Genomic DNA, 12,463 nt, shown 5'->3' on the forward strand with positions numbered 1-12,463 from the left:
AAATTACATTGGATCGCAATTAGCATCCAACTAAAGGAAAAGAATGATTTTATTCGATTGTAAACTGCATAATTTGATCGCGTTAAATGAATTAATATATGTCGTTAAAAATAGCTAGGATTTAAACAGTTTCTTTTGGTCCAAATGAATCCTATTGGTAGCACCGTCTGAGGCAAAGCATTGAAATTGATAAACGCGTTATTTTAAGTACATAGGTTCGAAAATTCCCATTGGAACACATTTAAAAACTAATTCGAAACAATCTCTCAAAATGCAATAATTTCTCTCCGAGTTGTTGGTAGAGATTTATTAATTTTTCCAATGCGATGTTGAATCTTCTAACTCTAAATGGATCCGTCATAAAGTGCGATCAGTCCTCCGAAATTCCTAGGATCGTAGTTGAAATCAAGTATACAGGTATGCTCGAGTCATGCTCATTGCACAGACTTTGAATCCGTGCGGACATTGCATGCAATGCTTCTTCTGTCTCTGGGTCTGAATTATCGACTCTGTAAGAGAATTCCGTGGTACGATAACGAACTCTACGTAAATGGAACGGTTAGCTAGTGAACTATATCCAACTGAAATAGAGTAAAGTGTGTGTGTGTGTGTGTGTGTGTATGAGGTGGCTAAATTTACAGCATTATCAGCTTTTAAAAATACATACATTATTGTCACATTATAACCTTAGTAATGAATATTTTAGAGAGTCATTCTATATGCTACAATATAAAATTAAAATAAAAATAGCATGAATTTTCAAATTTGTTTCCAAATTAAAATTTACGAGGCCAAAATGCAGGATTTATTTATTAAGATGAACTACCAATTTTTAGGTATTTCCAATGATCCGTGATGAAACTATTCAAGTTGTTTCCTTTAAAAAATTAAGGCAAGCCTGGCTTCAGTTAAATAGACTTCGCATCGCTTTGAGTTCAGGAATGTGGGTTTGATTAACGGAAACGATGATAAAGAAAATTGTTCGATACTTATATATTCATAATAAAAACTATTAAAACAATTTGTCAAATGTAACAATACAACAATAATACAGTCTGTCTTGATCGTATCTGAGTTTCTGAATTTAAAGTCATCTAAAGATAATGGTATAGTAAATTGAAGGATTCCACTGAGTTACAACATTGTGAAATCGATCTTGGAAAGTCAAGATCATTGAACAATATATATACTTAATATTTCTGTACAAAACACTTCTTTGGCAGATTTTTGAAAAGATAAGCGATGATATTATTCTGACCGAATACACTCTCTATATAATATATCGCTTAAAACATACTCAATAATTTCTTCGTTCTAATCACAGCCATATTGAAAAAATTCGTATTTTCCTACTCCGTACCATTTTTTCGTTTTTAAAACATTTTGTTCGCCCGAACCTGCTTCCTTCTCACGTACCACTGTTCTTACCACGCCCTTTCTTCTTCCTCCGTTTCTTCCGGGGGGCGTAAATTTTCCTTTTTTCCACGAATTCAAACATATGACGGCAACCACGTAAATCAGCCACGTTCAAAATTGTCCTGCCATTATTGTCCTTAGCGTTAAAATCGACATTTTTCTCATTCAACAGGAACTTAACCATGTCCGAGTTACGACAGAAAGTAGCCAAGTACAAAACAGTTCTGCCCTCCTTGTCTTTGGCATTAATATCGGCCCCTTTTTCGTTTATCAGAAATTTAACCACCTCCATGTTACCAGAGCTAGCAGCCGAGTGCAAAACTGTCATGCCGCTGTTGTCTTTAGCCTTAAAATTAGCCTTCTTCTTATTTATCAGATATTTAACCACGCTCAAGTTGCCGTGCACAACGGCAGCCATGTGCAAAACTGTAATACCGTCGTTGTCTTTGGCGTTGACATCGACCCGTTTCTCGTTCACCAGAAATTTAACAATGTCCAAGTTACCGGAGGCAGCAGCCGCGTGTAAAACTGTCATGCCGTTCGAATCTTTAGCATTAATGTCGGCCCTCCCGTTTGTCAGAAATTTCACTATCTCCAAGTTATCAGAGGACGCCGCCATGTGCAAGACCGTCATGCCGTTACTGTCTTTAGCATTCACATCGACCATTTTCTCATCCACCAGAAATTGCAGCATTTCTAAGTTACCAAAGGTAGCGGCTGTGTGCAAAATAGTCGTGTCATTCTTGTCTTTGGCATTAAAATCGGCCCCCTTATCTATCAGAAATTTAGCTATCGTCCAGTGAGTACAGTTGGCGGCCGTGTGCAAAGCTGTCATGCCGTTATAGTTTCTAGCTTCGAAATCAGCCCCTTTTTCGTTCACCAGAAATTTAACCATGTCCAAATTATCGGAGGTAACAGCCGCGTGCAAAACTGTCAAGCCATTACAGTCGACAGCATTAATATCGACTTCTTTCTCGTTCACCAGAAATCTGACTATATCGAAGGCACCACATACAGCGGCCATGTGCACAACTGTTACGCCATCGTCGTCTTTGGCATTGAAATCGACCCCTTTTTCATCGATCAGAAATTGAACTACTTCCAAGTTACCGCTGACAACAGCCGTGTGCAAAATTGTCTTGGAAGTCTTGTCTTTGACTTCAATATCGAACTTCTTCTCGTCGACCAGAAATTTAATTATGTCCAAGTTACCAAAGGTGACAGCCGAGTGTAGAACTGTCAAGCCATTATTGTCTGTAACATTGAAATCGGCCTTCTTTTCATCGATCAGAAATTTAACGACCTCCATGTTACCAGAAACAGCAGCCATATGCAAAACTGTTACGCCATCATCGTCCGTGATATTAAAATCGGCCTCTTTCTCGTTTATCAGAAACTTAACTACGTTCAAGTTACCGCTGATAGCAGCCGTGTGCAAAACCGTGGAGCCATCGATGTTTCTAGATTTAAAATCGACCACTTTCTCATCCACCAGAAATTTCACGGTCTCTAAATTATCAAAGGTCGCAGCCGTGTCCAAAACTGACAATGTGCAATTCTCTTTACCGTTGAAATCGACATTTTTCTCATTTATCAGAAATTTCACTACCTCCAAGTTACCGGAAACAGCAGCCATATGCAAGATCGTTATGCCATCGTTGTCTTTAGCATTGAAATCGGCCTCTTTCTCGTCTATCAGAAATTCAATTATCTCCAAATTACCGAATGCGGCAGCGGTGTGCAAAATTGTTCTGCCGTTGTCGTCGCGTGCATTAAAATCGACGTTTTTCTCATTGATCAGAAATTTAACTATATCCCACTGATGAGCATTGGCGGCCGTGTGCAGAACCGTCATGCCGTCAACGTTTCTAGCTCCAGCGTCGACCTTCTTTTCATCCACCAGGAATTTCACCGTCTCCAAGTTACCGAAGTTCGCAGCCGTGTGCAAAAATGCCATGGCGAAACTCTCTTTAGGATTAAAATCGGCCCCTATCTCGTTGATTAGAAATCTAATCAGCTCCATGTTATCAGAAACGGCAGCCATGTGCAAAATCGTTATGCCGTTATTGTCTTTGGCGTTGAAATCGACCTTTTTATCATTGATCAGAAATTTGACCATCTCCAATTCACCAGAACCAGCAGCCTCGTGCAAAATTGTTCTGCCATTGTTGTCGCGTGCATTAAAATCGGCCCCTTTCTCGTTTATCAGAAATTTAACTATGTCCCACTCATGAGCGCTAGCAGCCGTGTGCAAAACTGTCATGCTATCATGATCCGTAGCTTCAAAGTCGGCCCCTCTCTCGTTCACCAGAAATTTCACCATTTCCAAGTTACCAGAGGCAGCAGCAGCGTGCAGAATTGTCATGCCACTGTTGTCTGTAGCATTAAAATCGGCCTTTCCTTCGTTTAGCAGAAATCGAACTATCTCCAAGTTACCAGAAAGGGCAGCCAAGAGCAAAACTGTCATGCCGTCATTGTTTTTAATTTCAACATCGGCCAACGAAAGTTCATCTGTCTCCGTGCCGTCAGAGCTAGCAACCATGTCCAAATCTGCAATATCATCAGGATCATTGGATTCAATATCGGCCTGTTCTTTATCCAGCAGCAATTTAACATTCTCCAAGTTTCCAGAGCTAGCAGCCGTGTCCAAATCTGTCATATCATCAGGATCATTGGCTTCAATGTCGACTTGTTTTTTATTCAGCAGCGATTTAACATTCTTCAAGTTTCCAGAGCTAGCAGCCGTGTTCAAATCTGTCATATCATCAGAATCATTGGCTTCAATATCGGCCTGTTTTTTAACCGGCAGCGATTTAACATTCTTCAAGTTTCCAGAGCTAGCAGCCGTGTCCGAATCTGTCATATCATCAGAATCATTGGCTTCAATGTCGACTTGTTTTTTATTCAGCAGCGATTTAACATTCTTCAAGTTTCCAGAGCTAGCAGCCGTATCCGAATCTGTCATATCATCAGAATCATTGGCTTCAATGTCGACTTGTTTTTTATTCAGCAGCGATTTAACATTCTCCAAGTTTCCAGAGCTAGCAGCCGTGTCCGAATCTGTCATATCATCAGAATCATTGGCTTCAATGTCGACTTGTTTTTTATTCAGCAGCGATTTAACATTCTTCAAGTTTCCAGAGCTAGCAGCCGTGTCCGAATCTGTCATATCATCAGAATCATTGGCTTCAATGTCGACTTGTTTTTTATTCAGCAGCGATTTTACATTCTTCAAGTTTCCAGAGCTAACAGCCGTGTCCGAATCTGTCATATCATCAGAATCATTGGCTTCAATGTCGACTTGTTTTTTATTCAGCAGCGATTTTACATTCTCCAAGTTTCCAGAGCTAGCAGCCGTGTCCGAATCTGTCATATCATCAGGATCATTGGCTTCAATGTCGGCCTGTTTTTTATCCGGCAGCGATTTAACATTTTCCAAGTTTCCAGAGCTATCATCTATCATGGAATCCTCGTCTTTAGCATTAGAATGGGCCTCTTTCTCATCCGTCTTATATTCAACCATTTTCAAGTTGCTAGACAGGTACCTGAAAAAGATGGAAGAATGTAATTGAAGAAATAAAAAAATGCCGAAGAAAATTCCCATAGGGCAGAGAAATTTCGGGAATATTGCAGTAACTATGGAAAACTGAGGCACTGTCAAGAGAAATAGAGGATCCGAAATGCAACGGAATCAAAATTTGCGTACGAATGAATGCGTGCATGTACATGCGTGAATGCTAGAAAATTCTACGAGCAAGAGAGCGTGAGTGAGAAAGCATGAACAAGAGAAAGACGAACAGAGTGCAAGAAACGAATGCGTCGGTATTTATGTTGACAGCTTCAAATTTTTTGCATTCTTACATATCACTGTCGTGTAACTCGCTTTCGTTTGAATTTTGACGTTTACCTTTTGTTGTTTATCGTTTCCCCCACATTGACGATGGATCGGTATCGAAGGAGAAGCCGAACTGTTAGTGTTACTTTAGATTTTTAAATTAAAAGCGTAATCCTTGAATTGTTCTACCGTCGGAAAGTAAATCAACTTGTATTAAACTTTTTTTTTATTAGGTTTGTAATATTAGAATATTAGGTTTGTAGTTAATTATTTACATGATGTTCTATCTAAAGAAGTTTAAATGATATATTTTGTGTATATATTTTATATCATAATAGGCACTTTCTCACAAAATTTAGAGAATTGAGTGCGACAGAACGAGTACAAATTTATAATCGACGTGCAAACATTTCAAGAGAAGGTCTAAAAAAGATATTTCAAAAGATGAATATTGTTAGAAAATTTAACTAGCACTAGAAGACGGAGAGAGATAGAAATTTGTCAAGACAGACAAATAGTTAAGTTAAAGAAAATCCATTTCTTAGTGCCAGGGAATTGAAAAAAAAATTTGTTTGCCCGTTAGAATTACGCAAATAAAATCTCGTATAAATGAAGGTAATTTACATGACCGTATATCACGAAAAAGGCCATATTGTATTTCGAAAGTTGATGTTGCCAGTTTAAATGTTTAAGATTTACTCAGGAATATTATAAAAAGTCAATTTCATTCTAGGAAACAGTTATTTGAAGCAACGAATCGAAATTTAAAATGAAGTCAAGTAAAGGAAGCCAATATGTAAGAATTGTTTACATCAAGTCTTGCGACTCTAACCATGAAACATGAAGGTTGTTTTAAGAACGGTCGAATTGGAAATTTAGCAATAATTGAATGGAGACTGACTTGCTCAAAGTATATATTGAATTATTACAGGAAAATTTGTTTCCTTCGATGCATAGATTTGAATGTTCGTCTTTCGACAAGACAACGGCCTAAAGCACGCATCAAGGGTTGCAAAAGAAATATTTGAAATCAACAATATAAATTTGCTTCTATGGTCTGAACTCGATCGAGCATTTGTGAGAAGAATTAAATTGTCGAATAACAGTAACTGAAAGATACACAAACTTAAAATTTATAGAAACATTGAAGAAAAAATGGAATGAATTAAGCTCCACTGCGCTAAAAAAAAATAATTAAAAATGTGCCAAGTCGCCTGTTAGAAGTAATAAGAGCCAAAGGATATCAAATTTCATACTAAACAAAATTACAATAATGTAAGATGCGCGTTAAATTGCAATGTCAACATACTTTCCTTCTTCAGTTGTATTAAACATTTTGCTTTTTAACGTAATTTTATATATATTTTTATATTTTTATTATATATATATTTATTTATATATATTTATATATATAATTTATAATATATATTTTATATATATACATATTTATTATATATTATAAATATATATATTTACATAATTTTATATTTATATTATTTTTGTTAAACTTCAATAAACACATCTATATAGTAAGTAAGTTCTTACACTTATGTCATTAACTTTATTTTTGGTCATTTAGAATAAATGAATACCGACGCGAGTGTACGAAAGAACTTCCTTTGAAGGAAGAATTTCCTTGCCGAATAAACATATTCTTTTAATTAATTTTTATTATATCGGAGACTCCGTTATTCCACCTCATCCCACAATATTTAACTTTTTAATACATCTATCAGTTTGTATATAAGAACAACACTTTGAAACGCGTTTAAGTAGTTATATTTTTTGTAGTTAACGAACGTTGGTTAAGAAATGTAGAAGTTTTAGGTTAGTTAGATTTAATTTTAAAGTCACAGCACTCTTCGTTCACGCATTTTTCGTCCGCTTTCGAATGAATCTCACAATCCGTTTGCCCCGCTCAATTTGCTCCGAATAACATGTTTATCATTAATTCATTAATTTGATCATTTTTACATTAAACTATTATACATTATTATTCAAAAAGGTATTAATATTTATAGAAATCTTGAACACACAGATAAATATCTCTAATCAAATATCAAATAAATAACATATTTATTGAAATTCCAATTTCTAGAAAATTATTGTTGAAGGATTGATCAAATAATTTATCTACCTTATGAAAACTATATATTTTACTTGCCTGTATAATATAATTTTCATAGCCATGTGTGTTTACACGTCGACAGTCTGCCCTGTACAACAAGAAGGACGAGCACACAGAAACATACAATGTAGCCGCCAGGCACGACAAATATATCGCACGAATGTCCGAACGCCATTCAAATCATAATACATATAAATCCAGTACAGAAGTAAATTAAGAGATGTCGCGATTACCACAGAAATTAATGTCCTGACAATTATCGCGATCGGAGATGTTGACACTTTATTGCTTTATTTATTTAATAAATAACGGTATTATCATAATTTTAAAATTATCATAATTATCAATGTACCGATATATCAATTTGGTAGATGACTGTAGATCACGAATTTTAATTTTATAAATAAATGTTCAACAAAACCTTTACCCCAAAATGCTCACTATGCTTTTATAAACTACATTTGATCCTAGTCGGGTAGAACTTCATACGGATGCAGGTGCCGAGGGCTACGGAATAATTCTAATACAAAAACATGAGAGAAGGCCGCAGGTAATTTTGTAAAACGGTCTGAAAACAACAGAACCGGTGTAACGATACCATCCATACGAACTTCAGGCATTAGAAATTATTAAAGCTATCAGACATTTTAAATATTTTCTTTGTGGCCGAACATTTGAAGTAGTAACGGACTACAGTTTAACCCTTTGCACTCGAGTGGTGACTCCGAGGCACCATTAACCCTTAGCGGACGACAACTTTTTCGGTCGAGTCAGGTAGCAGGACGAGGCGATTTTTGCAAATATGTCGAGTGTCTTCTATGGTACAATAAAATGATCTTACATGTAAATTATCTTACAAAAACGTTATGTTTCGTTAGTTTATCTATATTCACACTTTTATGAATATAATTTTACAAAAATTATGATTTGTAGTTTCGTTCGGTGTGATAGTTTATAAAACATTGACCAAGATGCATTCTTGGTTTATCTGGACATATATCACAGAAACAGGTCGTCTCATGTCTTCCCCCTGGTTTGTTTCGACTGGAACAAACTTCACAATCTTTCTTCGTGCCAGTAACAATTACATGCAGTTTCCCGTTTAGACGAATTTCGTCAGAGTTGGATGTCGAACTTGAAGATCTGTCTCGTGGTTGACGATAATCTCCTCTCAATTTGTTGATCAAAATTTTGCGAAAGTTCAAATGTGTAACTGGCTGTTCGTTTCTCTGTCTTTTTACATGTTTGTAGAGAATGTACGAATTGATTAAACAAATTTCCAGTCCCCGGAAAAATAATTTGCGCCACCACTTCAGGGACTTTCACATGAAACAGTAGGTCGGATAATGTTGGAGATAACGAAATCTAACATAAACACCGACTGTCGCCTCTCGCTCGCCATTCGTCCTGCCGCGCGAAATGCCGTGGCGACCGAGAGTCGCCTCTCGTCCGCTAAAGGTTAAAATTTGTTGTATCACGTTCTCAGATCATTTCTATATTAACCCGAGAAAGATAACCTACGTCGCAGAGGCGCCTGCGAAGACTGTTGATTTTTGTTAATTTTTCATAAAGGTCTAGTGATTTAAGTTTAAAATTACTTAAAATATAAAAAGATATAATATAAATGCATTTTATTTTTACAATAATGCCAAACCTTTAAAATGACTAGATTAACTTAAATAAATATCCATTGTTAGTATTGTAGCGGCACACGGCCGGCGACCGTAATAACCATAAAATTGTCCGCTTGCAGATGTCAAGGGGTCGACGGAGAGAAAACGTCCTTGACGTTTGCAAGAACCGGAAATTCCTTTGTTTCTTTATTTTTTATCACTGCCAGATGTACTGCATGCCTGGTCGCGGAGAAAGCCGCCGGCCGCGTACCGCTGCCTGGCCGAACGGCCAGCGCACCCCTACAGCGAGGGTTCATCGATGGCTGTCTCCCCCGCTAAACTAAACGGGGGTAAAAGAAGACAGCGAGTCCCCCAAAACAGGCGTGGCCTTTTTGGGGGACGTAATATAAATAAGAGACCCGAGTCAGTCAAGAGGACAGTCGATATTTTTCAGTCCAGTCTTTCTGAGCCCTCAGTATAAAATTGACGCCTTAGAAAAGCATGCGCCTCTGAAGCGTATGGTTATCTTTTACGTACGTTGTCATATGGTTATCTTTCTAGGGTTAACACTATGCCGTCCGGTGGCACCACGCTGGTGCCATGCAAAAACTATCTGTTGTACGCCGGTGGTACCACTTTGGTGCCATTTTAAAAAACTGAAGTAACATTTGAACTATATTTCTTGGATGTTAAAAGGCAGCAAACTAACTATAGCATTGTGCTTATTTAACTAAGAATTAAGCACGAAAATTCTTGGATGACGTGTCTTAATTTTAGGAATTTATATTACCGCCATCTTCGAAATTTTTTTTTAAATCTAAAATTTCCAAGCTATTATGCCGGCGTCAAACAAAAGAATCATATCTAAGATCTGCGGACGGCATAGTGTTAACAAAGTTTAGATTTAACTGTAGTGCGAGTCACAAGAGTCAATTTCATACGCATAAAATACACTTTGTTCTACAAAATAAAAGAAATACTATAAGACAGAGAAATTGTTTTAGATTTACAGTTAAAAATAGCTTCGAGTGCAAAGGGTTGAGTAGTAACGGACAACGAATTACAATTAAATTAAATTGCTATTACAATTAAATTACAATTAAATTCGTCAAAACCTTCAAAAAATAAGGAAAATCTTACGGCAGGATGTATAGGTGGTGGACTTTTCATCAGCAAATTGAATTCGATATTGAGCATAGACCTGGGAAAAACATATCTCACGTCGATTGCTTGTCTAGAGATCCAATAGATCGTATTAGAACAAATACTTCAAACAATATTTAACAGTAAATTTTGCTTGTCTAGAGATCCAATAGATTGTATCGGAACAAATACTTCAAACAATATTCAACAGTAAATTCTGCTTCTCTATCGAAAAATTTCCTGATCACCGAACAAAAACGCCACGCTTTTATACTGTCAAAATCAGTCCAATTATGGCGGCGGAGATGTTCGTACGTGGTCCAAATATCTAGTTTCCCGGAATTGTTGTATAATCAGTTCGCGATGGTACGAAAAAAGGCGATTGTTTTCCCTAATGAAGGGCCCTTTGTACTCGCACATGACTAGACGGATGGTTATGTCAAGGTTACATCAAGTTTTAAAAATGATCCTGCGTTTTAAAAAAGATCCCACTCAATTTCGTGCACTCGATTCTCGATGTTACCGTTTAATTATTGTTCAATTAAATATTGTTAATTAATTATTATTGTTATAATAAAATTAATAATAATTATTATTATTAGATATTATTGATTAATTATTATACGTTTAATTAAATATTGTTACCAATTAATGATTGTTAATTACTGTACTATTTTATACTAATATTTATACTAATTAATTACTATTGTACGTGTCGATGGCCACTACTATCTTCCCATTTTAGTCTTTGTGTAAATGAATCTTGCATTAAAATTTATATTTCATCGTACCATTTAAAATGTATTTTTTAACCCTTTCGCTACTACGGGCCACTATAGTGGCCCTCCATAAGATGTCACTGAGGTACTACGGGCCACTATAGTGGCCTTTCGTATGATGCCACTGAGGTACTACGGGCCACTATAGTGGCCTTTCATAAGATGCCACTGAGGTACTATGGGCCACTATAGTGGCCTTCCATAAGATGCATTATATTGCATAATGTTATTTCCTCTCATACTGTAAATTAAAGAGCGCATGCTAAGACGTTATAAATACCCTGGAATACCCTTTATTTATAAATACCCTTTGGAGAGAAATTTTTTCGTACGAAAACATTCAAGCAGCTTGGGTTCTCCGCCGCGGTACTCCCGCTGACGATCGGCGTCGCGTAGCGTGCAGTGATGTCGCGGCGCTCCGTTCAGCGGAAGTACCGCGGTGGAGAACCCGCCCGTAGCGAAAGGGTTAAATGAACAACCGCCTAGATTCCTTTTTTCTTGCATGTTTCGTCAAGTCGAGGTGCTTTCCCGGGTTTATTGCCTGCAACGCTAGAACGAAATTGCGCACTCTGTCCTCATCGTACCAATTCCGTAGTTCCGCCTTGCTTTGTTTTTGGTGCAGCGTGACTCGCGGGCGAAGCAAGCCTGGCCCGGGATTGCCTTCAAGTGTGAACACATTTTGGACGGTGCCGGGCGGCCTGGCACGCCACGAGCACAGCAGCGCGCATAGTGTGAGCACTCCGATGTAAATCAAATGGAAGAATGTTTCAGCCTCGCTCGGCCTTGGAGCACGATCCGAGCCTAGCACGTAGACGTGCTTGAACATTATGCCGGCAGTGAACTGCGCAAACACCTCCTGCGTAAGATAGAGGGTGGAGTTAGGAGACCGTTCGCTCCAACAAGCTCCGTCACGGAACAAGGGTGCCTCAATGTAACGCCGTAATGTCGCTAACTGAGAAACATACACTCACTTAAGAAAATCGTGCAGCTAGGAATTTAGCCGATTTTCCACTTATAAAACGTGACAATTGTAGGAAATGACTAAAACACATATACATGTAGATATGTAGTTCAATATTTTATTTAATTATTCGATCTTTATTTAATATATAATAATAGCAGAACAAAACTTTCAATATTATTAGTAAATAAAACTTGTCGCTACGATGGTCAATAATTATGAAAACGAGACGCGAGGCTCGAATAATCACATCTCCTCCTCACAAATTGTCCATTTTTGTGCGCAATCTGAGCGCGAATTAGGGAGAAATTACTGTATTTTTCATCGTATAATTATTATTATATATTATTATATTATATATTATTATATTATATATTATTATAATGCACTTCTTCGATTTGTTTGTAAAAGCTCAAGCTTCTAGTACACCGCTTATAATGTTTTTCATTGACTATGAAAGTTTGTATTATTTTTTATTTGTTTTATTATTTAAAAGGACAACAACCGTTAATGATGAGAAAATAGCAAAATATTCTCAAGATGATGATATTAATAACTAATGTCATCGCAACAATATATGTACATACA

The 12,463-nt window shown here is 37.0% G+C and overlaps 1 protein-coding gene across 1 annotated transcript; it reads right to left on the bottom strand.

Annotated features, from left to right (window-relative positions):
- Positions 1 to 978: 978 nt before the first annotated feature.
- LOC117224914 (uncharacterized) lies at positions 979 to 7,522 on the bottom strand. The gene is made up of 2 exons (XM_033478131.2): positions 7,416 to 7,522; positions 979 to 4,961 (listed from the first exon to the last, which is right to left on the bottom strand). Exons 1-2 carry the CDS (start codon positions 7,439 to 7,441, stop codon positions 1,409 to 1,411), a joined length of 3,579 nt encoding a protein of 1,192 aa, XP_033334022.2. The 5' UTR covers positions 7,442 to 7,522; the 3' UTR covers positions 979 to 1,408.
- Between the last annotated feature and the right edge of the window lie 4,941 nt (positions 7,523 to 12,463).

Source organism: Megalopta genalis, chromosome 13, assembly GCF_051020955.1.
Source record: "Megalopta genalis isolate 19385.01 chromosome 13, iyMegGena1_principal, whole genome shotgun sequence".
In the NCBI taxonomy this organism is placed as follows: domain Eukaryota; kingdom Metazoa; phylum Arthropoda; class Insecta; order Hymenoptera; family Halictidae; genus Megalopta; species Megalopta genalis.